The sequence below is a fragment of the Protopterus annectens genome, chromosome 4.part0 (genome assembly GCF_019279795.1).
Source record: "Protopterus annectens isolate FY-2018-M chromosome 4.part0, PAN1.0, whole genome shotgun sequence".
Taxonomy (NCBI): Eukaryota; Metazoa; Chordata; order Ceratodontiformes; family Protopteridae; genus Protopterus; species Protopterus annectens.
This window is the reverse complement of record NC_056733.1, coordinates 1520875942-1520901774: the sequence shown is the minus strand read 5'-3', so window position 1 is coordinate 1520901774 and position 25833 is coordinate 1520875942. Positions and strand designations below refer to the sequence as shown.

The 25833-nt window shown below is 37.7% G+C and overlaps 1 protein-coding gene across 2 annotated transcripts in view; it reads right to left on the bottom strand.

Annotated features, from left to right (window-relative positions):
* LOC122799937 (CD276 antigen-like) overlaps positions 1 to 25833 on the bottom strand; it is a 200020-nt gene that overhangs the window by 84126 nt on the left and 90061 nt on the right. For both annotated transcript variants that reach the window (XM_044069344.1, XM_044069345.1), the window contains 2 exons: positions 14963 to 14996; positions 2083 to 2418 (listed from right to left, as the gene is read on the bottom strand). In XM_044069344.1, coding sequence (XP_043925279.1) covers positions 2083 to 2418; positions 14963 to 14996 — 370 coding nt within the window. The remainder of the gene's footprint in view (positions 1 to 2082; positions 2419 to 14962; positions 14997 to 25833) is intronic.

Below are 25833 nucleotides of genomic sequence, written 5' to 3'. Positions count from 1 at the left end.
TCAAGAAAGCTGACTTCTTACAGACGTGACAAGAATGTAATCTGCTTTCACTGGACAACAGGACATGTTTTTCTAAGAAAGTTTAAAAATGTGCTTTTCTAATCCACAAGGCGTTTCCTTGAAGACAGTTTACTTATCAGCATTTGCCCAAGAACAGATGTGTTAGCATTTGCATCATCAAGCCAGTACCTTTCCAAAACTAAGAGGGTGTGTGTTTAACTAAAATATGTATAAAAAGTCTGTATTAAATCTAGTTATGTTAGAGGTATGGTAGGGACACAAGTCCTGACGTAAATGTTATATCTCACATCATCTGTACTATATGAGAAGTAAAGTTAGAACAGTACTTTTAAGCTGCAACGTTTGTCCAGTTTGGTTTATTATAAAAGTTATTGGTTACTGCTCTCTAAAGTTGATGCTGCAAAGTATATTTTCTCATCAGTGTATATTCTGCAAGTTTCTGTATGCGACAGACTGTGAATGCAAATATAACTAGACTTTGAATTTTAGCAGAATCCAGCCAGCAAATCCCACAGCAAGAGCAAGCAGTAAGCAGATCCAAAAATATTTTTTCACTTATGTTTGTTGTTCTAATTTTGGAAAAGAAAGAAAAAGATGGTTAAAAACATAATTTTTTCTACTATATATCAAGGGATCATGGCCTAGCTTTCTGCTGCTCTAAATAAGAATGTCCATTTGCAATATAGGACTGCATTTTGAATTTCAGAATTTTGAATCAAAGAATTCCAAATCCAGAAGAATGAAAAGTGATGACAATTGTATTTCAATGGCCTTTCTCTTTTAAAGGATGGAGGCTAACTTTGCCATCCACACTTCAGTGCAGGGGCCTTGGCTTTCATGCTCCTCCTGTTTTATGTCCATGTCACCTTATTTCAGATGCAAAAATACATCCTCTTTTGAACACATAGCCTCAGAATTAATTCATTAGGAATTATGAGATTGAGAATGGTCTCCATTTCTTGGCAATTGCCATAACAGACTGTGACCCACTGCTGTGACATTTCTATTTAAAAATTATGAAAGATGGTCTTTTCTTCCAGACAATGTAATGAGTGACAGAAGAGTCTCTAGCGCCTCATTATCTTGAACTGGGTTAAGTGTGTTGTCAGAGACTACACGAATAAATGAGGTTTATCTCCCGGAGTTTCATAGGAATTTCGTCAGCTCTATGAAAGGAAACACTAAAAACGTATGTCCATATATCCATCCATCCATGTTCTAAGCTGCCCATCATGACAACGTTCACAGTGACAGTAGCAGGAGGAGGATAGACCAGACTGCAATACCTTTAGCAGCAGTATGCAGGTAATTCACTGGGCTCTCCAAAAACTCCATGCCAAGCTGGGAGATACAATATCTCCAACATATACACTAAATCATCCTCCCAATAGCCTGTAAATAGTGCCCATAAATCATCCTCACAGTGTCCAGACATATTTGAACATTTAATACGAAGTCAACTAAACAAAACATCTACCACAAATCATTTGTTGTAAAGGTAAATGTATACGCACACTCGCCAGCTCTGTGATACAGTGGTATTAGGTCGTAAACATCACCCAACCAACCTGGGTTTGATCAGAAGCCCAGACACTGGAGGAACTGGCTGGGAAACTACTTCTGGCTGTGCCAATGCAGGATCACACCTTTAAAGGGGAAAGAAAACCGGGCTTATTCTGCCTGAGGAAATAATATATGTGAAAGGCCTGGAAGGGCATTAACTTTGCATAGGGACTCAGTAACTTGAGCTGAGCCACGTGTAGCAGTGCTTCCAATCAAACCAACAACTGCAAGCGTGTGGATGCCTGTTCCTAACCAAGACCACACTGCAGGGGCAGAGAACTGACAGTTAAACAATTTCAGTGCATTCTGGTCATCTTTGTAACCTAGTGAAACCTCAAAGGGTTAAACACATGATTAAATCTGGGAGCCTATAAATCATTATTATAGTAGGATATACATCGAATTGTTGGAAAATGGAATTACAAAATTAATAAATATGAAATTTTAGTGTCACCCATTTTTGTTACCAATTGTTTCGAAAAGAAAAAAAAAACATACCCGAGACGTGCAGTTCAACTGTGACTTCTGAAAGCTTGCCATTTGTGACTCTGCACAAATATCTTCCACTGTCAGTAATTTTCACTTGTTTGACTGAGAGACACGCATTTCCACTACCGGTTTTATTCACAAAAAGTTCAGTTCTATTGCAGAAAATCTGACCATCTAACTCAGTCATTACTTCTCCATTCTTGTAGGTTTTGACTATGATATCATCATCTTCTTTCATGAAAGTCCAACGAATTAAATTAGGCTTCGATCCCAGCTTAAACGGGCAGTCCAAACTAACATCATCTCCAACATATGCATACTTTACATTGCCTTTTAATAAATCTCCTGTTTAAAAAAAATCAAAAATATGACATTGAAACTGGGTACAAGTTTTAAGACTAAACACAATAATATATTGTTTTTTTGCATATATCTTTAAAGGTTCAGGATTGTTGATTTAGTATTACTATTTCGCTACCAACTACATATGATTTCTAATATAAGTTATTGTTCAGAACTTATGAGATGTTACAGCAGTGCAATTGTAAAGTGCACCAGGAAAGTACAGTGATTTTGGAATTGTTTTGATATAAAAAAACAGAAAACTATAGTATCATGGACAGAATTAAAATGAATGCAGAAAATAATACAATAAACATTGCAACCATTTGTTTTAAGAAACTAATTTATCATGAGGAGTATCCCTAACTGCCTAATTACTAGTGGACACCAATGACCTGGACTTGTTAAATAATTTAGGAAGTATTAAAATCCAAACAAATACAGCAGTCTTACTTTTATCCATCCATCCATCCTTTACAGTGTCATGGGGAAGCTGAAGTCTCTTCTGGCAGCAGGTTAGCATAGGGCTTTGAAACTTATCCTGGTCACATTGAAATTATATCACAAAATGTACATGCTTATTCAAAACACCACGCTACGTGTATATGGAATCCTACCAGGAGTTCAATGTTTGACTGAGCATATCCAAAAACTCCAAATAATTATGATTCTGCAGGTAAAGCAGTGAAGTGCGAAACGTGCTATTACTCACTAAAAGTGCTTTTTGCAAGGAGTCAAGCCTTACTGCACCCACAATGTTGGGCTACACCCCCACCCTGGTACTATTTTATGTAGCAACTCTGAGATTGTCCTACCTCAGGGGAGGGAGTATTTTCCTGAAATACAATTCAGTGTCAGACCTTGTACATATTCTGCCTGACTGCTCTTTACTCTTTGGGATTTTGGAAGTCACACTTTTGGATCAAGAAAATACAACACGTACCACATGCACATCTACAGGCAATTTGGATGAGGACCAATCAGTCTACTCTATGATTTCACATCTTAACGAAATTCTGAAACTCACACTTACATTTCTGTATACAAAATTCAGAAAAGTTGAGAGTTTGCCTTATAGAAAATTTGTAAAATCTTGATTACTTTCTTCATCTTAACCCCTTAAATACCAGAATGTGCTCTAAAACTATATGTTCAAGAAACAGGAAAAATAGCAGTTCTGAAAGAAACTACACCAAAAGGTTATTTCTGGAAATGAATTTCCTACTGTATTTAAGTCTACACAAAATTCAGCTTCTAAAATCGGAACTATTAATTTAAGTGTGAAAATAAAACACCTTGTGTGCTGAGCAGCTTAGCTGTACAAACACTCCATAGTGAATCACTCTGCCACAACACAAGGATCACCTTCAAGTAAGGAATCACTTTTTTCTTTCCACAATGCAGTGATGTGGGAGTAGACGTAACAAAAATAGACTTACAAACAGTGAAATAATATTTGCTCCTTCACTACTGATATTTTTTATACAACAGGGCCTTCTGTGTAGGGTGAATATGCCAAATAGTACTTAGATTAAGTAACCCACATTCTTTTAGGGACACAGAGGAACAAAAACTATGAATTTTTTTTTTTAGGGTTCTGGCATGTAGCTCAACACATTTCCCTGCGAGTTACAATGCCAAAACCAGAACGCTGCAGCACCGCTTTGCCATAAAGTGGTGCAGCTGAAAAGTACAATTGTGGCAGCTTTAAGCTCCGACAAGAAACCAAGGGGTCCCATTCATGTTGTCAAACTTTTACAAGTTCAAACGTCATATGGTCAAAACCATATGTTTGAACTTGTAAAACGTCAAAAGTTGCAATGGAGAGCTCCGTAAGGGAAGCTTTCCCTTTCCTGCAATGTAGTGTGATCTCGGTATATTTAAGTAGCGGTGGGTGTGGGGGTTGAAGGGGGGATTACAACCTTCAGGTAAGTTTTTTGTGTGTGTTTTTTTTTTTTATTACGTTGTCGAACTTTAAAGTTCGAACATATGGTGTCGACCATATGGTGTTCGAACTTTTAAAAGTTTGACAATGTGATATAGACCCAAAACCAAGCACACTGCACCGATCCCTACTGGCAGCTGAAGAAAATGTCCAAAAGTAGACCAGACAAACTCTGTACTGCTGTATCTCTTATTCTTTATTTGTCTCAGAACAAATTCTTGCCAAACAGTTAATTCTGTCAGAGCTATTTCAATTCTATTATAACACAGCTAGACAGATGTGGAGACTAAGGCACACTTAGTCTAAAAGTCACTACTGAATGAAACATACTGTCCAGTTTATATACTCTCTTCAACCAATGTTATTTTTAATGCCCTTGTGACTTGTTCTTCTGGTTTCTGTCAGAGTCATGAAAAAGTCCAAGGTTATTTCATGCCCCTTTTTTGGTCCTCGCTGTATCCGAAGACTTCACAAAAGTCGCTCCACGTCATATTTGTGTCACTTGACCTGCCTGCATTTTATTTATTTAATAATGCATCTGAAAGCCAAGAAAGTCAACTATATTATTTTGAAAACTGCTGTTTGGCCTTGCAGATTTCCTTTCACTGTAGACACAGTATATTGAGGAAAAGCATTTTAATTTATACAATATCTATCAGCAGCTACCTGGCTGTAGTCTAACAGAGACAGCCACGTTAGAAGAGTTATAGTTGCGATGCACACAACTGCAAGGAAACTGGATAAAGTATAAAAGTCTAAGTTTATAGGTGCAGTACTTAAACTTGTCCCTGTTTTGGGCCTTTGTCCACCAATTATTTTATACTTTGTCCAGTTTCCCTGCCTTTGTACACATCATGACAATAACTCTTCTAGTATGTCTGTCTGTTAGAATACAGCCAGGTAGCTGTCCTTAGGGATCACTGTGATGTGCTTGGTTTCTTGTCAGAGCTTAAAGCTGCAGCAATTGTTCTTTTCAGCCGTACCACTGTACGGCTAAGCAGTGTTACAGCCTTCTGGTTTCAGCATTGTATCTCGCAGGGAAATGTCTCAAGAGCTACATGCTTGAGCCCTTATTTTTATTTTAGGTAACTAGACTAGTCTAAATTCAGTAGTTTACATTTAAGGAGACTATCTGTCAGAATGAGTGAATAGTCCTTGGAAGTCTGGAGATTAAGTGCATGACTGTGGGTGACATGGAGTGCCTGCCCCACTTCTAATGACTTTAATAACAGAGTTATAAGAATACAGTAACATTTTAAAAACTTATACCCATTACATCCATCATTCTGCTAACTTTTTCAGTAAAAGGTATTAACAACTGAGCTGGTCCATTAGGAGAGAAGGGAAATGTGCTTTAAAGTAGCTGCTGCTTCATTCTAAGTTAGTTGAGAATCAAGAAAGTATGGGCATCGGTTTTGCTATTTTTAAAATGAAAAATTCTGATTCTAAAATCCCAGACATACAATACTGTCCAACCCAAAGGGTAAAAAGATCACACAGACAAACCAAGCTGCAAGAAAGAACCATCCAAGCTAGAGTCTTCAATGTGTAACCTTAAACCTCCTGGAGTGGATGCCCATGGATATATGCAATAAACCCTTAAAGACACACCAACATTTCAACTGCATCGCTTCTGAATGCCCATAACTTAATTTTTTTACAGGTACATCCAGGCCAATAAAGCCAAACCCCCTAGCTGCAGACTTGGCATGTTTTGATCTTTTTATAGTCCTTGTCAATACAGCATAAGTGGATTGTCTTGGCTATACTTTAGAAACAAGCTTAAAATCAAGCCTGAAATCCATAAATATAAGGGTGCAATTAAATATCTTAAATAGCATCCAAACTAAAGGATAACAATTTCATACAGACAAAAAAGAAAAACAGTTAGTAAAAACTGCAGAAAGACCCAGGCAGACTGGAGTATTTTTAAACATCCTCTAGTGAAGGTGCACGGAATACAATCCTAGATACTAAGTAGGTCAAAAAATGCACATCATGAAATCTCAAAACACAAAAAGACAAATACAAATTCAGATACATAAAATCTCATTGCAAAATAGCATTATGCTCTACGTTTGTGCAAGCTTTCACCATACATCCCATGTGGGTACAGCTACCCACATATCATATGAATAGCTGCACCCCCAACCCTCCCTATATACATAGTATAACTACATTTTGTACAGCTAAGGACAAAGATATATTTTGTACAGCCAAGGACAAAGATATATTTATTCTTTTGGGGGAACAAGTATTTATTTTCACTGAGGTCATACAGAGTCTGAATAAAATGATAAGATATGGGGGTAGAGCCCTTATAGGCGGTACAGGTTTGCTTGCCCAAGAAAACTTTTCATTCGTTTAAAATACCTGCTGCATCTATTTCAGGGTAAGTGGTAGCTACAGCCTATCACAGCAAGCAGGTGTAAGGCAGGAGTCAGTCATGGACAGGATACCACTACACTGCAAGATAAATGCACAGTCAAACACATGTACACACATACGCACACACAAATACGCACACACACACGTGCACGCACACATGTACACACACGCGCGCGCACACACACATGTACACGCGCGCGCACACACACACACACACACGTACACACACACGTACACACACACGTACACACACACGTACACACACACATGTACACACACGCACATGTATACGCACGTATACACACACACATATACACACATACGTATGCACACATACACACACACACGCACAAGCGCACATGCGCTCACACATGCAAGAGCAGACGCAAGTAAACTCATGTGTGCACACATGCATAAAAGCATGTGCACACACACGTGCACGCACACACACACAGGGTAATTTGAAGCACTACTAAGTTGACCCATATACAAATTTTTAGTGATGGCAAGAAACTCGAGCCATCAACAAAAAAAAATGTTAGCTCAGAAAGGAAATGCAAAGTCCACAGAGAAGGCAGCAGAGCTTGGGAGAATTAAGCAGGATTAAACAGTAATACTAACTATTGTGCCACTCAACTGCACATCTTGTAAATGTATCTGTCTTGTATTGTATTACTTATTACATATCTTGCATTACTTGCACCTCTTTCTGTAATACATCTATTTTATTTATTTTATTTTACATTTGTTGACCGGGCTGGTCTGGCTGGATACAGTCTTGCTATCAGTTTTGCCAGTACTACATCTTTGTGGGACACCACTGCAGTTCCAGTGCCCATGTGTAACACTGTTCACAAAGCTGGTCATTATGTGAGGTGGACTTCGGCTTTACTCATTTGACTTTGCATACTTCAACAAATGTACCTCTTACTGATTTTGTGTAAAGGAAATTCCAGTTGTACGAATGCTACTTATAAGAGCTATGCTCTACAGCTGTTCACAATACTGTGAAGAAAAGGAGCCACTACAGCTTCACCAACTTCTGCAAACTGAACTGACCATGCAACTGAAATATCATCTGCTTGAGCTGGCATAACATTAAAAAACATTAAAAAATATAAACAGTGATCTTTCCATCCTCCATATATGTCCGGCTAATGAACAGCTGGCCTTCAATAACTATGAATGCAGACATACATGTAGTATCTCTGTCATGATGCACAGCTCTGTCACACTTCTGGAGCACAGGAGGATGTATTATACCACTATGTACTGATAGGTATAAGAGGACAACAGGTATGACACATGCAGATAGTGGCACACCTTTGGGTTTTGCGCTATGCGTGTTTGCAGGCATAAACATATGCGTTGCACTTTGGTATCTTTGCAAAATGCAAATGGTTGTGAAAAGTTGGGCATCAGAACAAAACTGCAACCTGAGAAAATAAATTAATAAAAAAAAAAAAAAATGAATGCATTTTTGCAATGGGCAAGGTCCATGCTCCTTTATGCAGGTGAAGGTGTCATCCACAGTCTGTCAACTACATTACTGGAGCTCAGATGTCATACAATGCTGTAAAAATGAGGAATAGTCAGCTTTTTTCAAGAAAAGCAAGGATGTAGCCAGTCTGTTTTTTTCTGGAGACTGTGAATTTAGCTTTAGAATAAAACAGTGATGCGCGGGGGGGGGGGGGGGGCAAAATATTAATGGGGCTGCAGGGGGTCCTGTTTCCCCATGCAAAAACAAAGTATGTTATTTTATTAAAAGGTAAAATCTCTGTAGAAAAGTACAGTTTTGTACCTACCATAAATGTAGATGTTCGAGTGCTCATACAGCTGCAGTCATCACACTTGGGTTATCCTGCCGTCAGGCGGGTCCTCGGTCGGCCGAATTCCAAAGTCTAGGTCCGACGTCGGTTGTCGTCGCTTCTTCCCTGACGTCAGTGCGGCAGGGGTATAAAAGAGGCAGCCGACGCCATTTTCTTCAGTTTTTCTTGCCCCAGATGTCCGGTGCCCCCAGAAAGGAAGGCAAAACATGATATTATGCAAACATAGAAAGTAGATAAATCAAAACAGTAGTTGCAAGCAAATACACCATAAAGGAATACCCCATATAGGTTGTATGTTAAAGGTGTTGTCATAAGTCCTGTCCTAAGAGGGGGATGGAGGGAGGGTAACCTGGACTGCAGCTGTATGAGCACTCGAACATCTACATTTATGGTAGGTACAAAACTGTACTATGTTCATTGTGCATACAGCTGCAGTCATCACACTTAGGTAGAATCCCAAAGCTAAGTAAGGGTGGCAGGTACTAAGCGGAATTAGGAGGGGCTAGAATGCCTTGCAGGACTGCTGTGGCAAAGCCCGCTCTAGATTTTGAGTATAGTGGAAGGTGGTAGTGCTTGGAGAAAGTGTGCACAGAACTCCAAGTAGCTGCTTCCAAAATGTCCTTGGTAGGGACCCCCCTGAGGAAAGCTGCAGAGGTAGCTGTAGCCCTGGTGGAGTGGGATCTGATGTATACAGGCACTGATTTTCCATGAAATGAATAACAAAAGCGTATGCAGTGGGCTATCTATTTTGAAATAGTCTGTTTGGAAATAGCCTTTCCTTGGGCACCTGTAGCATAGGATACAAAGAGCTGCTCAGATTTCCTGAATGACTTTGTTCTGTCCAAGTAGTAGCGAAGTTGCCTGTGAATGTCCAAGGAATGTAGTAGCCTCTCTCCTTTGTTCTGTGGATTTACTACCTTTGGCATGAAGGTAGGGTTGGTTCGTAAGGAAACCCTGTCCTGGTGGAAAATGATGAATGGTTGCACAGCCATGAGGGCCTGTAGCTCCGAAACCCTGCGTGCTGAGGTAATAGCCAGAAGGAAGGCGGTTTTCCAAGACAAGTATTGTAGCTCTGCTGAAGAAGCTGGCTCAAAAGGAGGCAGAGTCAGCTTTTCCAATACGAAGTTGAGGTCCCAAGCTGGTACTGGTGGTTTCCGTGGGGGTTTTATATTTTTTGCCCCTCTGAGGAACTGCCTTAATAGAGGATGTGAGAATAAAGGAGGATCCGTATTGTATTGTGCTGAAATGGCTGAAGCATGGATCTTGATGGAAGAGAAGGAAAGGCCACTGTTTAACATCTCAGCTAGATACTGTAAAATTTGAGGTATATTTATTACCCAAGGATTCTGGCCCTTTGCTTGATTCCAGGAACAAAATCGTTTCCATTTGGCGGAGTAGGTTTTTCTGGTAGAGGGTCTCCTGGCCTCCAAGATGACATCCTGCATCTCCTTGAAGAGGAGAGTCTGTTGGGAAATTAAGGTATTCTCCATGCAGCTAGATTTAATGTTTTGAGCTGGCTGTGAAGGGTTTTGTAGTTGTGCTGGGACAACACAAGAGGAACTTGAGGTAGGATCCATGGTGGTGAGTGTGACAGGCTCTTTAGAAGAGGATACCAGTGCTGTCTTGGCCAGTCTGGAGCAATGAGAATCATTTGTGGCCTCTCTGCTCTGGTTTTTAATAGAACTTTGGTCAGTAGAGGTAGAGGCGGGAAGGCATAGACTGTCAATGTTGTTCAATTGAAAGAGAGTGCGTCCACTTTCCAGGCCTGTGGATGATGGGTTCTTGAGCAGAATTTCTCCAACTGGTAATTTCTGTGGGTAGCAAATAGATCTATGTCTGGCTGTCCCCATGCCTGAGTTATCTGTGAGAAAACTTGAGGATGCAACTTCCATTCGTGAGGGTCTGTCATATTTCTGCTTAAGTTGTCTGCCACTGTGTTTTCCTTCCCTGGCAGGAATTGTGCCTGTAGTTGAACTTGTAATTCCAGTGCTGTGTTCCACAGGGTCATAGCTTGCCTGCACAGGGGGTATGAATGAGTCCCCCCCTGTTTGTTTATGTACCACATGACTGTGGTGTTGTCTGTCCTTATTAATAGCTGGCCTGGATGCAGTAGGTCTTTGAAGGTCATAAGAGCATTTTGCACGGCTAGCATCTCCTTTAGGTTGATGTGTAGGTGCTTCTCTTTTTGGGACCATATTCCCTGAATGCACTGATCTGCCATGTGTGCTCCTCAGGTGTAGTCTGAGGCGTCTGTTGTGATGATTTGAGTTGCTTGTGGTAAACAGAAAGGGAGACCTGTGTTTCTTTGGCATGCTTGAGCCCACCACAAAAATTTCTTTTGAAGGCATGGAATGAGTGGTATAATTGTTTCCAAGCTGTGGCTGTGTTGAGACCATAAGTTTTTTAGGTACCATTGTAGTTTCCTCAAATGCAGCTTTGCACATGGTATTAGGAGGATGCAAGATGCCATGAACCCCAGAGTGTGCAGGACTTTCCTTGCAGTTAGTCTGGTTAAAGTTGCCATTTTGTTGAAGTATTGAGACAGTTGCCCTTGCTTGTCTGGCGTGAGGTAGGCCATCTGGGTTGTTGTATTTAAGCTGGCACCCAGGAAAATTAAGGTATTAGTTTTGATTTCTTTTTGTTCACTGTGTAACCCAGGTAGTTGAACAGTTTTATTACAAATGCCAGATGCTGCAATAGAATGTCCTTGCTGTCCGCTTGGATCAGGCAGTCGTTCAGATATGGATAGATTTGTATTCCTTGTTGTCTGCAGAAGGCAATTTCTGATGCCAGGCATTTCGTAAACACCCTGGGCGCAGTAGATAAGCCAAAGGGCAATGCAGAGAATTGGTAATGGGTTGAACCTGCAAGAAATCTGAGGTATCTTCTGCAATCTTGTCTGATAGGGACATGCAGGTATGCCTCCTTGAGGTCCAACGTTACCAGCCAAGACTCCTTGCCCAGCATGGGAAGAAGCTGCTGTAATGTGAGCATCTTGAATTTTGGTACCTCTAGATATGTGTTTAGAATAGATAGGTCTAAGATGGGTCTCCAATCTTTGTCCTTCCTTGGTACCAGAAATAGTCGAATAAAAACCTTGACCTTGTTCTTTTGCAGGTACCTCTTGAATTGCTTTCATATCCATGAGAGCGTAAATTTGTCTTTGTGCCTCTGCCCATTGATTATGTGGCAGGTTTGGCATGCCTCTCATTTCTGGAAGGGTGTGAAAGTGAAACCTGTAGCCTCTGTCTATAATATCCAGAATCCATTTGTCTTTTGTAACAATGTGCCAGTTTTTTGAAAATAAGGCCAGTTTTCCGCCCAAAGGTGCTGCCATTATAGCTTTGTTTGGCAGGCATAGGGGAAAGTCACTGTGTCTGTTTTCTAAATGACTGTGGTCTATCTTCTCCACCTCTTGGGGTTGGTGCTTGCCACTGTCTAGCTCTGTAAGATCCTTGAGGTTGTCCTCTCCCCCTTGGGGGTGTCTGTATCTGCCCCTTTGGGGTCTGTCCGTGGCTGGAAAGGACCAATTTTTTGAAGGCCAGTTTCTGCTGAAGCGTGGAGGCTGCACCTGCAAGAAATCTTTAACTGTTTGCATAGATTTTGCTTTTTCCTCCATTTTCTTTAGTACCTCCTCAGCTTTAACACCGAACAATACATCTTTTTGAAGTGGTGCATCTAATAACTTTGCTTTGACATGATCTGGTAAGGTTTGCTCTTTGAGCCAAGCATGTCTACGTATGACAGACCCCGAGACAGCAGCTCTACATGAGGCCTCTAAAGCATCAAAACCACACTGCAAGGTATGTTTCCCCACTTGCTCTGCTCCATGCAACAAATCCTGCAACTCTTTCAAATCTGGTTGTTCTGTTTGTGACATTTTGCTTTTCAGCTGAGATGGCAAGAAATGTTGGTACTTTAACATATGAAATTGACAGTTTAATGCCCTCATGGTTAAAGTGGCTGATGTGTACACCTTTTCCCCCACCTTTCTAATGCTCTGGAATCTCTCTCTGAAGGTAAAGGGTTTTTAGCAGTAGAGGCCTTAATGCCCTTGGGACCCTGTGAAATTGTTTCTGGGTCAGCAGTATGGCTTTTATAAAGGAACTGGTGAGAATCAGGAATCCGGTAATATCTGTCTGGTTTAACAGGGGCTGGAGGTAAAGAGTCTGGATTAAGACTGGCTTCTGCGTACACATCATCCAAAATATCTAAAACAGGAGGGATAGCTAGGGGCCTATGCTGGGGAAGCAGTAGAAATTCCCTGTGCCTTTTCTTGGAATCTGAGTAATCTTGGCCTTCCCAGTGGAAGTGCTCTCTCAATGTATGCAGGGTTTCCCCAAAAGAGTAGTCCTCGGGGTGGGGGGGGGGGGGGAGACAGAGGGAATAGACTCTTCAGCATCAGAGTCTTCAAAAGGGGAATAGGCATAATCCTGGTCCTCAGAATGGTCTGAGGTAATAGAAGCCTGGTCTGAGGAAGGGTAGTCTTCCTCCAACCTGGGTCTTTTGTCTGAGGGGGGTTGAGAAGCCCTGATGAGTGTTATCAAATCCTCAGCTATTTTAAGCATCTGTTTTTTAGGCATGGGGCCTTGAGAGGAGGTCTGAGGACCCTGTTTTTTAGTTTTCATTGCAGCTTTAGATTTAGAGAAGGATTTAATACAGAAAGTGGTAGGCCTGAAAACGCCTTCAAAAATGGCAGGCCTCGCTAAATTTTCGGTTTCCCCGCCAAGAGTGGCGTCGGTATCTGCAGTGGGAATGGTGACCGAAGAACCTGCGACCTCGGGTACTGAAGTCACCGGTAAAATAGTTTCATCGGTAGTCAGGGGCTGCGTAGGCGCCTCGCTGAGAACCAGAGAACCGGTAGTTGGCCTAAGCGTGGTCTCAGTACTAGGTGCAGGCCTCGGATGTCGGTCCTTATCCTTGTGTCTTTTGCCTAAAACTGGTGTCGGTGTACCCGACGACATGGTATAATTAAATTTTTTGCCAAAATAATGAAGGGTGAACTCCGCCCGGCGCTTAATAGTGCGCTTGTTAAACCTAGCACAAAAACGGCAGGCCGAGACATCGTGGTCTGGCCCTAAGCAAGGTATACAGTAAGAGTGAAAATCCTTACGCGGTATTTGCTTCCCACAAGAAATGCAATTATTAACTTTGTCTGACATCGGTCTGAGGCAAGAAAAGTTTCCCCAATGGGGTACTTAGCTTTAAAGAAGACTTCTGCTGAAACACTGTTCGTAAATCTCAGGAGCTGGCCGGCCGGCACTTGCGAACTGCTTCTGCTTTGGGCACCGTGCAGCAAGAAAGACTGAAGAAAATAGCGTAGGCTGCCTCTTTTATACCCCTTCCGCTCTGACGTCAGGGAAGAAGCGACAACAACCGACGCCGGACCTAGACTTTGGAATTCGGCCAACCGAGGACCCGCCTGACAGCAGATAACCCAAATGTGATGACTGCAGCTGTATGCACGATGAACACCATATTGTTCTTTCTCCTTTTCTATAGTGGTACTCCGTTCTTATATATCTGGTTCTTGGCATTCTTTGTTAGTGGAGGAGCCTTGATTTCATCGTATACATCAGGGGATCAAGATTGTTCACATTAATACAAGTCTTTACAGAGTGTATACATTTTTTTTTTTGTTTAATTTCATGTGCATTTATTACAGTAAAATCCGGAATGTGAGTCAGGCTACCATGTTTAGAGTTATTAATTTGCTTAAGAGAAAATGTTGACTACATGATTTAGAACTTTATGTCTGAGGTTATGTGCCGTGGCTTTCAAGTTTGTTGAACTGAACAGAAAAAGGCTGATTTAGATATATTACATTGTTTGGAGGCAAGCTTAAACAGTGGAAGCTCCAAAGAAAATGCAAAGGGACTAGAAATGAATATGTAGCAACTGGAAGGGAAATGTTAAATGGTGGAACTTGCAGAAATATTTCTTCACAGATAGATCAAAGTTTTTATATATGTGTTAACCAGGAAAGCTCAATGGATATGCATCTGTTTTTTCAGGGGCAACCCAAGAGTACTGTGCAGTTAAGTGACGTGCTCAGCGTCACACAGCAGACCTATGGGGAGTGTAAGGGCTCAAACTCTGTACACTAGGCTACAGTGGAAAGCTTGTTAACAGCTTAGAGCCTTAAACCTCGGCTCTGGAAAGAGAAAGGAGGGACTAAAGAAGGGTAAGTGAAAGATGGCTATGTGAAAGTCTGCTGCAACACTATGGTGATCTGGATGGTCCACTAATATTCTATCAGCATTACGCTAATTTGTACCCAAAGATTTGACATTTTTTCCCAGCAACATGGTGACTCTCAAAAGTAGATATTAAAATAAGATGAGAAAAGAAGATATTAAAGGAGACATTAAAATAAGTTTCTTACCAGACACTGTAACAGCAAGGCTGGAGAGAAGAACCTGTTAATGAAAAATGAAAAGTTATACATGATTTCTTAACACTAGATACAATTTTCTATACAATTTTGTGGACCAAATTTTATGGCAATAAAATTAAAACCAAGAACAAAACATCCATTCTAATTATGGACAACTCACCCATTAGAAGAAAAGACATTTTTTGATAATTTATACATTTAAAATAATATATTTGACTTTTACTACTAATACAATATTATATTATCTATAATATACTGGGAGCTACTGCGGATCAATAAATGCATGTTGTAACTATAACATTACTGATGATGTATGTACTATTTCAGTTTATATGTTCAGTAAAGTGGTTTGTTTTAAAAATTAGCAAGCAAGGTAATTATGAAAATAAGTAAGTAAATAAATGCATGCATAAAGCTCAGATTTTAAACTGAGGAGAAGGTATATCATACCGGGTTTCAATGAATGCCATTTTGCCAGAAAGGATACAAGGAAATAATGCTTAAAATTAAAAATAAGACTGAGTTTTCTATATTAGGAGCACCTCCCCACTTCCTCTACAGAAGCATGTGTGTGTATGTACACACACACACACACACACACACACACGCACACTATTCTAGTCAACTGCTCTGTTGATTACAGAGAAGCCATAAGTGCTTAGGCTAAATGACCTCTAATGATTGTGGCCTCAAAGAATAGGTTCATAGGATTATACTAGTTAGTGACCACCAGGATCATTACAAGCCTAGCTGTGCAACTCAACCCAGTTTTTTCCCCAAATTCCTTGGACACCTACATGGTGGAGTGTGTTAGTAAGGAGGTAGTGAAGGGTTATGTGGGGGGTACATTAGATGGAGATCAATTTACTTGCTGGTGAATTTATTTGTGATTTCCCATCTAATGATCAAGGTTTCATTTGAATAGGGTCAGAAATAAGCTGCCCATCTACATAAAGCAGAGTTCATTTCATACTGTGGGGATTCTTTGAGAGCGATGTCATCCAAGAGTAGAACTCACCAGTAAGCCAAAAATACAGCAAACCTTGAATCCTGGTGTCTAAAATAGTACTTTAATGAACAGAATTCAAACCAAACAGGAGACAATTCACGATACAGTCCACAAATACTAAGCGCTTTCACCCACTGACTTGGGGCATTATCAGAGTACAAGATACTGTTGCTAATCATCCCTTAAATACTAGTTACAATAACAATTAAAAAAACAATTAATCAATAATCATACTCCTCATTGAATGACGAGTGCTTCAAAACTTAAAGATGCAGGAAGATGTTAAATACAGAAAGAAATATATGTGCATACGGATATGTGTTACATAAATAAAACCTTATGTTGGTTTATATATTATTATTATTAAAACCTTGTGTTGGTTTAGATATAATGTTGTTTAAAACACCAAAAATTGTGTATGCATATTTGTTAATCATCCTAAAATGCACCTGAAATGTAGTGTGTTGATAAAAGAAATATATATACATATAAATACTAAATATAAATATAAATATATAAATCTAAATCTAAATAGAGGTATAAATAGTATAAAAAATATATATATATATATATATATATATATAAATATAAGTATAAATAATAAATGTAAATATAAATATATATAAACTGTGTGTAATTAAAAATGTATGTTAAAAAATATACTTAGTATTCTAAAATGAATTGTGTTAAAAATAACCAAGTTGTATCAAGTATATGTTGTGTAAGAAATGAAACTTGGTTAGGTATAAATTCACTTAAAAATTTGATTTCTAACAAAAAATGAATAATAATACAACCTTATCATATAAAATGTTATCTAAGTTTTAGTATGCTGGAAATTGCTATTTGCTCATTAAGGCCAGGCCATTTGCAGGCATTGAGCCTGAGTTGCCCTAAGCATTCTTTGGCTTCCAACATAGTTTTTTCATCACCACCTTTGTGTATGTTATGTGGTATTCTATCAATAACAAAAAACAAAAATCTTTTAAAATTAATACAGTTTATACTGTGATTAAATAACATGTTGGTAGTCTTGTGTCTTTTAATGTCACTAAGGTGTTCTATGATACGTGTTTTTAGTTTTCTGATAGTTTTCCCTATGTAGAATGCTTGACAAACTGTACATATTGCTGCATAAACAACCATACTTAAATTGCAATTACAATGGCCTGGACATTTGAAAGTTTTCCCATAATTGTAGATGGAAATATAAGGACCATCATTAATAAATCTGCACACATGACATGATCCACATTTACTCATCTTTGAGTGCCTAACCAATTCACTATTAAAATTGTTCTCAAATAAGTTTTTCAAATTTTTCCCTTTACTGTATGTGAATTTAGGTGCAGTTCCTAAAATTCCTGAAAGTTCCCTGTTAGCATCTATAATACTAGCCCATGCTTCTTGTATACTAGCGAGAATCTCTTGTGTTCTGTTATTAAATGGAATAATAAGTGTGCCACTTCTGGCTACAGTAACCTTAGGGGTGATCTCTTCTGATGTTTCATAAATAATAATAGGTTTGTATTTTGTCAGCCTCATACTTTTCACCTCCTTACTGATAGTTAAAACAAGATCATGAAGATAGCCTCTTTCAAAAAACATACTCCTAAGTACATCTAATTCCTGTTCAAACATCTGATTGTCACTAATTATTCTAGACAGTCTGACCATCTGGCCTTTGACAAGGTTCCTTTTTTGATGAAATGGATGGCAGCTGTCGAAGGGGAGGAACGAATTTGAGTATGTTTTCTTCCTGAACAGGGTTGATTCAATTCTATTGTTGACAACAGTAAGCTTAATGTCCAAGAATTCAACATTAGTATCGAAAACATGACTAGTAAATTTTAAGAAGTTAGTAGATTGTCCTAAAAAAGTAATAAAATCATTAAACTCTTCCTTAGATCCCCCCCAAAAAAATCAAAATATCATCCAAATAGCGCAGATATAATAAAATCTTCTGCCAATAGATACTAGAGAAAATGGATTCAGTCTCCCACTGAGCTAAGGTAAACCAAAATCAGATAAGGAACGCTGTGGCTTGAAAATGAAACCAAAAGTTCAGTAATCCACTAAGCACTGTTCACTCGACCATAAAGTATATAAGACAGATACTCCGGCTTGATATAACAGAACGTCCTTTAATCAGTGAGCGCTTTCACCCCAATAGGGCTTCATCAGACTGTACAAAGAGCAAGCAAATAGCACAGTCCTATATATCCAAGCTTAATTAACTAATTAAAATGTTAATTGAACATAATAAATAAAATTCCAACAATTGACATCACACAATATGAACATCTAATATATAGTACATGAATAAGATGCATCCAATAGCTAATATCATTATGTATATATAAACATATTCAAAATATATTTAAAAACATATTTAAAATCCTAATTTAAATAAATATACATTTCCTATCTAAGTCAATGTATTAGCCTGTAATTAATACATAGGTCACTAGATGGTGCTAAAACATAACAACAACACATTGCATTCACATTCAACAAGCTTCTAAAAATGTTTCATATATAAAACCATTAATCCATTGTCAAGTGTATATGCAGTATACAAAACATGACTTCCTAAAAGTCCTACCATCCTATAACTAAAATTATAGTAATTAACTGAACTACAATAAAGCCTTCAATCTCCTTTTCTTCAGGAAAGGATGAAGGCTAACCTTGTCATTCAACCCTGGTGGAAAATCAGCTTTCCACCTTAAAATCCACCTAGTTTCGTTCTCCAAAGTCAGGTTTTCTATATCACCTCCTCTAGGGTTACAATCAATGGTCTGAATTACTAAAAAACTAAAAGTATGTGATGGACCTCTGGCCTTACAATGTCTGGATAGGGCATTCCTATCATCTCCTATCCTAATACTATACAAATGCTCCCTCACCCTTTCTCTTAGTTGTCTGTTGGTTTTCCCAACGTAAAATGCGGTGCAGGAACCACATATAGCTAAATAAATCACATGTTCAGACCTGCAGGTCGTACCAGTATAAAAATTATATACCTTATTCATCAGAGGTGGTTTGAACGTGGTACTGGTATTGACATAGACACACTGTTTACAACTGTTGCATGGAACGGTGTTGAATGAATGTCTCGTGTGTTTGAATTCAGAGTCTCTATGACATAAAATCCTTTTAAGGTTCAAACTATTCTTATAATAATATTTAGGTCTAGCCCCAACCAATCTACTGATGGATTCATCTACACCTAATACGTGCCAATGCTTCTCTATTATGGCTTTTATATCAAAGATGTCATTAGTATAAAATAGAGGTATATTGATATAAGAACACTTCAGTTGTCCTACCTCCCTGTTCCCATTGCCTATAGAATGGTCTATCGGATCAGAAAAGTATGGTTTGGCTCTGTCATTTCTCATGGTGGATACCTCCACAACAGTATCATTAATAAATTCAACCTGATATTCCCTTTCCACTAATCTATCCGTTAGTCCCAACAACTCATTTCTATACCCAAGCTCTGAGGGGTTTAATCTAGAGGCCCTCATAATCTGGCCCCTAACCACGTTGTCAAATACATGTTTAGGATGCATGCTACTCCTGTGAAGGAGGGTGTTCCTATAACATTCTTTCCTGTGTACTGATGTGTTCACTAGACCATTAGATAACTTCATAACGTTGACATCCAAGTATGAGATGTAATCTCTGGAGTAGCAAATGGTAAATTTCAAATAGTCAGTGAGTCCATTTATCTGTTTCTCAAACTCCAATAAAGTGGCCTCATTACCTTCCCAAATCAGGAAGAGGTCATCAACGAAACGCTTATAAAAAACAGCGTACTGTTTAAATAATTCTAGTGGGAACAATCTGTCTTTCTCCCATCCTGCCATAACTAAGTTGGCGTAGCTATTGGCACACGAAGTGCCCATAGCTACGCCATCATTTTGAATGTACATCTCTCCATTAAAAAAGAATATGTTATTCTCAAGAATGATCTCCAGAAATAAAGCCAGGAGTTCAATAAACTGAGCATCCATTTCAGTATGTTCTCTCAAATAATCTTGGATGCAAACTATCCCTACATCATTGGGGATCACCGTGAATAAACTCTTAACATCAAGTGTCACCATAAAATATTCTTTCTCACTACCTGATCTCGAGAAAAACTCATATAAATCTAACAAGAAATGTTTGCTGTCTCTCAATATATATGGATTTTCATTGACAACCTTCCTCAAGTGGTACTCCACAAACAGGGAAAAGGGTTCAGTCACCCACCCTCGTCCAGAGACAATAGGTCTCATGGGTGGGTTTTCCATGCTCTTGTGGACCTTGGGTAGGCCCTTAAGTATCGGAATGAGTGGATGATTAACCTTAAGGAATTTATAAAAATCTTTCCTTATTAGGTTGCTTCTTAACAAGTCATCAATAGTGTCAAAAACTCTAACCATGAATTCAAACACACGAGACATTCATTCAACACCGTTCCATGCAACAGTTGTAAACAGTGTGTCTATGTCAATACCAGTACCACGTTCAAACCACCTCTGATGAATAAGGTATATAATTTTTATACTGGTACGACCTGCAGGTCTGAACATGTGATTTATTTAGCTATATGTGGTTCCTGCACCGCATTTTACGTTGGGAAAACCAACAGACAACTAAGAGAAAGGGTGAGGGAGCATTTGTATAGTATTAGGATAGGAGATGATAGGAATGCCCTATCCAGACATTGTAAGGCCAGAGGTCCATCACATACTTTTAGTTTTTTAGTAATTCAGACCATTGATTGTAACCCTAGAGGAGGTGATATAGAAAACCTGACTTTGGAGAACGAAACTAGGTGGATTTTAAGGTGGAAAGCTGATTTTCCACCAGGGTTGAATGACAAGGTTAGCCTTCATCCTTTCCTGAAGAAAAGGAGATTGAAGGCTTTATTGTAGTTCAGTTAATTACTATAATTTTAGTTATAGGATGGTAGGACTTTTAGGAAGTCATGTTTTGTATACTGCATATACACTTGACAATGGATTAATGGTTTTATATATGAAACATTTTTAGAAGCTTGTTGAATGTGAATGCAATGTGTTGTTGTTATGTTTTAGCACCATCTAGTGACCTATGTATTAATTACAGGCTAATACATTGACTTAGATAGGAAATGTATATTTATTTAAATTAGGATTTTAAATATGTTTTTAAATATATTTTGAATATGTTTATATATACATAATGATATTAGCTATTGGATGCATCTTATTCATGTACTATATATTAGATGTTCATATTGTGTGATGTCAATTGTTGGAATTTTATTTATTATGTTCAATTAACATTTTAATTAGTTAATTAAGCTTGGATATATAGGACTGTGCTATTTGCTTGCTCTTTGTACAGTCTGATGAAGCCCTATTGGGGTGAAAGCGCTCACTGATTAAAGGACGTTCTGTTATATCAAGCCGGAGTATCTGTCTTATATACTTTATGGTCGAGTGAACAGTGCTTAGTGGATTACTGAACTTTTGGTTTCATTTTCAAGCCACAGCGTTCCTTATCTGATTTTGGTTTACCTGGCTTTATTTTTGGAACGCTGCTCTTCTTGTGGGTTTTTTCGTTGTTTGAGATTATCCCATTGAGCTAAAACTAAATTGGCATAAATGGGGGCAAATCTAGCCCCCATAGCAACACCTTTTTTCTGTATGTAATAATCATTGTTGAAATACACAAAATTATTTTCTAAAACCAATTCAAGCATTTCAGTAAGTAAACGGTTTTCAGTGAAATTAAATCTTTTGTGTGTGTTAAGACAAGTTTCAAACATTTCCGTCCCCTTTTCATGGGGAATAACAGAGAAAAGATTAACAACATCTATAGTAGCCATAAAAAAATTAGATTTAAAATCAAAGTTATTTAAAAATTCTCTAACTGATTCTAAACAATGCCATGAATCTCTGAGAATGTGTGGTAAACTTGTCAAAATATCTTTGCATTTAAAATCTACATAGGCTGCTAGAGCTACAGTTTTTGAGCCTTTGGCTGACACGATGGGTCTGAATGGGGGGTAGTGTATGTCCTTATGAATTTTTGGAATCCCAAAAATTGAAGGTGTAATAGGGAATTCCACAGTGATGTATTTAAAAACATTCTGGTCAATTCTTGCATCCAACAAATACTCATATATTAACCAATCAATTGTGGTGTATGCTCTGTTGACTTCGTACCTAGTCACTTTTTCATAAGTGTCATTATCATCTAATAGTTCTGTCATTCTTTTATAATAATCGGTGTTCAGCATAATAACTACCCCACCCCCTTTATCTGGTTTCATAATCCTGTATTGATCAGAACTAGTTAATTCTTTTAGGCAAAACTGTTCTGCTGAAGTCAAATTATGTTTTGTAACCATTTTCTTGTTTAAAACTCTTCTAATTTGGTTTTCTCAAAGTTTCTCAAAAGTCTGGATTAAAAAATGTGGGGGGATAAAAGTACTATGACGTTTAGGAGTAAAATATACAGTGTCTAAAATAGGATTGTTGGTATTATGAAAAAATATTTTTAAATTTAAAAGTCTAGTGTATAATTTCAAATTAATCAACACACTACCAATATCTAAGTGAAAAGAAGGCACAAAATTAAAACCTTTGCTTAATAATTCTAAATGATTCTTACCAAAATTATGTTTAGTGTAGTTATATAAACTAAAACCTGAATATTTTGTAACAGAACAGTCACCAAATTCTTGGTTAGTAATCGAATTGTTAACGTTTGAATTGTTAGGACGTATAGTATGAGAGTCATCTATCTGTACCAAGAATTCATTCTCTGTTCCCCCTTGTTGTAATGATTGTGTGAGGGATATTTGTGGCTGCCCTGTCTTTCTCTTATTCTTTCTGACCTCCTTAAGACAGGCTGATCTAAAAAAATTGAATGTGATTCTTCATTGTTGTTGCTATTATTTCTACGTGTTTGTTCAAAACCTGACATGGGGTTACGTCTGTCCTGGTTGTAATGTCCTTGGGCTTGATTGTAGTATTTCATGTTTTTATATTCTTTAAAATGTGTATAAACTTTATTGTTCCTGTAATCTTGACTATCCCTGTCAATTTTATGATTTTTTATGTCAAGCCCTTTGTTAATATACCTGTCCATGTCTTTAAATATATTGTCTAATCTGAATTTGTTTTGTTCAAACATAAGGTCTGCTTTAATGTTTCTGTCCAACTGACATAGTTTCTCATTCAAAATGTTCAATTTTTCAGAGTTATTACGTATGATAAGTTTCAATAAATCAAAACCTGTTCTGTCAAATAAAGATAAAAGGTCAGAAAAAAACAGCAGTACCTTCCTCAAAACCATGAGGCAATTAAAAAATCCGTAACCCCTTTGGTACTTGTTTCAGTTCTAGTGAGCGTTCTAAGAACGCATTGTCCATTTGAAGGGATTTGAAAACTTTCAGTGTCTTTTCCAATTCAACAAGCTGAGAATTGAGGGACAACATGTCTCTGGAAATAACAACGCTCTTTTTGAGCAAAGGTGGTAGCAAAAAAATGATTTAAATCCACATTATGAATAAAAGGAGGATTTGACGATGAATGTCCATTGTGTGTAGCCACATTCCGTTCTTCTCTGCTGTTAATAGAAGGAGGAGAGGAAGGAGCCACGACACCACCACTCGCTGACGTCGTCACGCTGGAGTGTTAGATCGTTGCCTAGCAACGGGCCTCTGCCTATGCATGCTCGTGTTGGGCGTTGAATGCAAGGTGAGCAATTGTTCTTGTATTTCAGTAATAAGAATCTCTTCTTCTAAAACTGCATTATTACGTTGCTCATGCAGCGCCTGAATAAGTTTGTTAGTAATCTCTAGATGCTCCTGTAACAAGCGTTGCATGGTGGAGCTAACAAATAAACTGAGATAACTGTAGAACGAGTCAAAGTTGGTAAAACAAGTCAAAATAAATCCAATACAAGCCAGAGGCAGCTGTATGCTGTAGCTTAGAAAAATAAGTATCAACCAACACAATTCAGTCTCCGATAGAAAAAATACGTAACAGTCTGTTAAAAATCTTTGTAGTTAAAACACGGGATGATGCTTGTAATACACAGATCCGTAGTTACAAGTTTCTGGTGAATAGTAAAGTCACAATACGAAGATTACTGAACCAATATAAAAATAAAAATAAAAACGTGAAGATAATGTTAAAAACCTCTTCCTGTTGGTCTGTCCATAATAAAACATTCCAGGGTTCAATCAGGCAGCTGAAAAAGGTAGAGCGATGTCATCCAAGAGTAGAACTCACCAGTAAGCCAAAAATACAGCAAACCTTGAATCCTGCTGTCTAAAATAGTACTTTAATGAACAGAATTCAAACCAAACAGGAGACAATTCACGATACAGTCCACAAATACTAAGCACTTTCCCCCACTGACTTGGGGCATCATCAGAGTACAAGATACTGTTGCTAATCATCCCTTAAATACTAGTTACAATAACAATTAATCAATAATCATACTCCTCATTGAATGACGAGTGCTTCAAAACAAAGATGCAGGAAGATGTTAAATACAGAAAGAAATATATGTGTATACGGATAAATATATAAATATATAAATATAAATAGAGGTATAAATACTATAAAAATATTGATGGGAATACATATATATATATATATATATATATATATATATAAATATAAGTACAAATAATAAATGGAAATATAAATATATATAAACTGTGTGTAATTAAAAATGTATGTTAAAAAATATACTTAGTATTCTAAAATGAATTGTGTTAAAAATAACCAAGTTGTATCAAGTATATGTTGTGTAAGAAATGAAACTTATGAGTATGTTTTTTGAAAGAGGCTATCCTCATGATCTTGTTTTCACTATCAGTAAGGAGGTGAAAAGTATGAGGCTGACAAAATACAAACCTATTATTATTTATGAAACATCAGAAGAGATCACCCCTAAGGTTACTGTAGCCAGAAGTGACACACTTATTATTCCATTTAATAACAGAACACAAGAGATTGTCACTAGTATACAAGAAGCATGGGCTAGTATTATAAATGCTAACGGGGAACTTTCAGGAATTTTAGGAACTGCACCTAAATTCACATACAGTAAAGGGAAAAATTTGAAAAACTTATTTGAGAACAATGTTAATATTGAATTGGTTAGGCACTCAAAGATGAGTAAATGTGGATCATGTCATGTGTGCAGATTTATTAATGATGGTCCTTATATTTCCATCTACAATTATGGGAAAACTATCAAATGTCCAGGCCATTGTAATTGCAATTCAAGTATGGTTGTTTATGCAGCAATATGTACAGTTTGTCAAGCATTCTACATAGGGAAAACTATCAGAAAACTACAAACACATATCATAGAACACCTTAGTGACATTAAAAGACACAAGACTATCAACATGTTATTTAATCACTGTATAAACTGTATTAATTTTAAAAGATTTTTGTTTTTTTGTTATTGATAGAATACCACATAACATACACAAAGGTGGTGATGAAAAAACTATGTTGGAAGCCAAAGAATGCATATGACAACTCAGGCTCAATGCCTGCAAATGGCCTGGCCTTAATGAGCAAATGGCAATTTCCAGCATACTAAAACTTAGATCACATTTTATATGATAAGGTTGTATTATTATTCATTTTTTGTTAGAAATCAAATTTTTAAGTGAATTTATACCTAACCAAGTTTCATTTCTTACACAACATATACTTGATACAACCTGGTTATTTTTAACACAATTCATTTTAGAATACTAAGTATATTTTTTAACATACATTTTTAATTACACACAGTTTATATATATTTATATTTACATTTATTATTTATA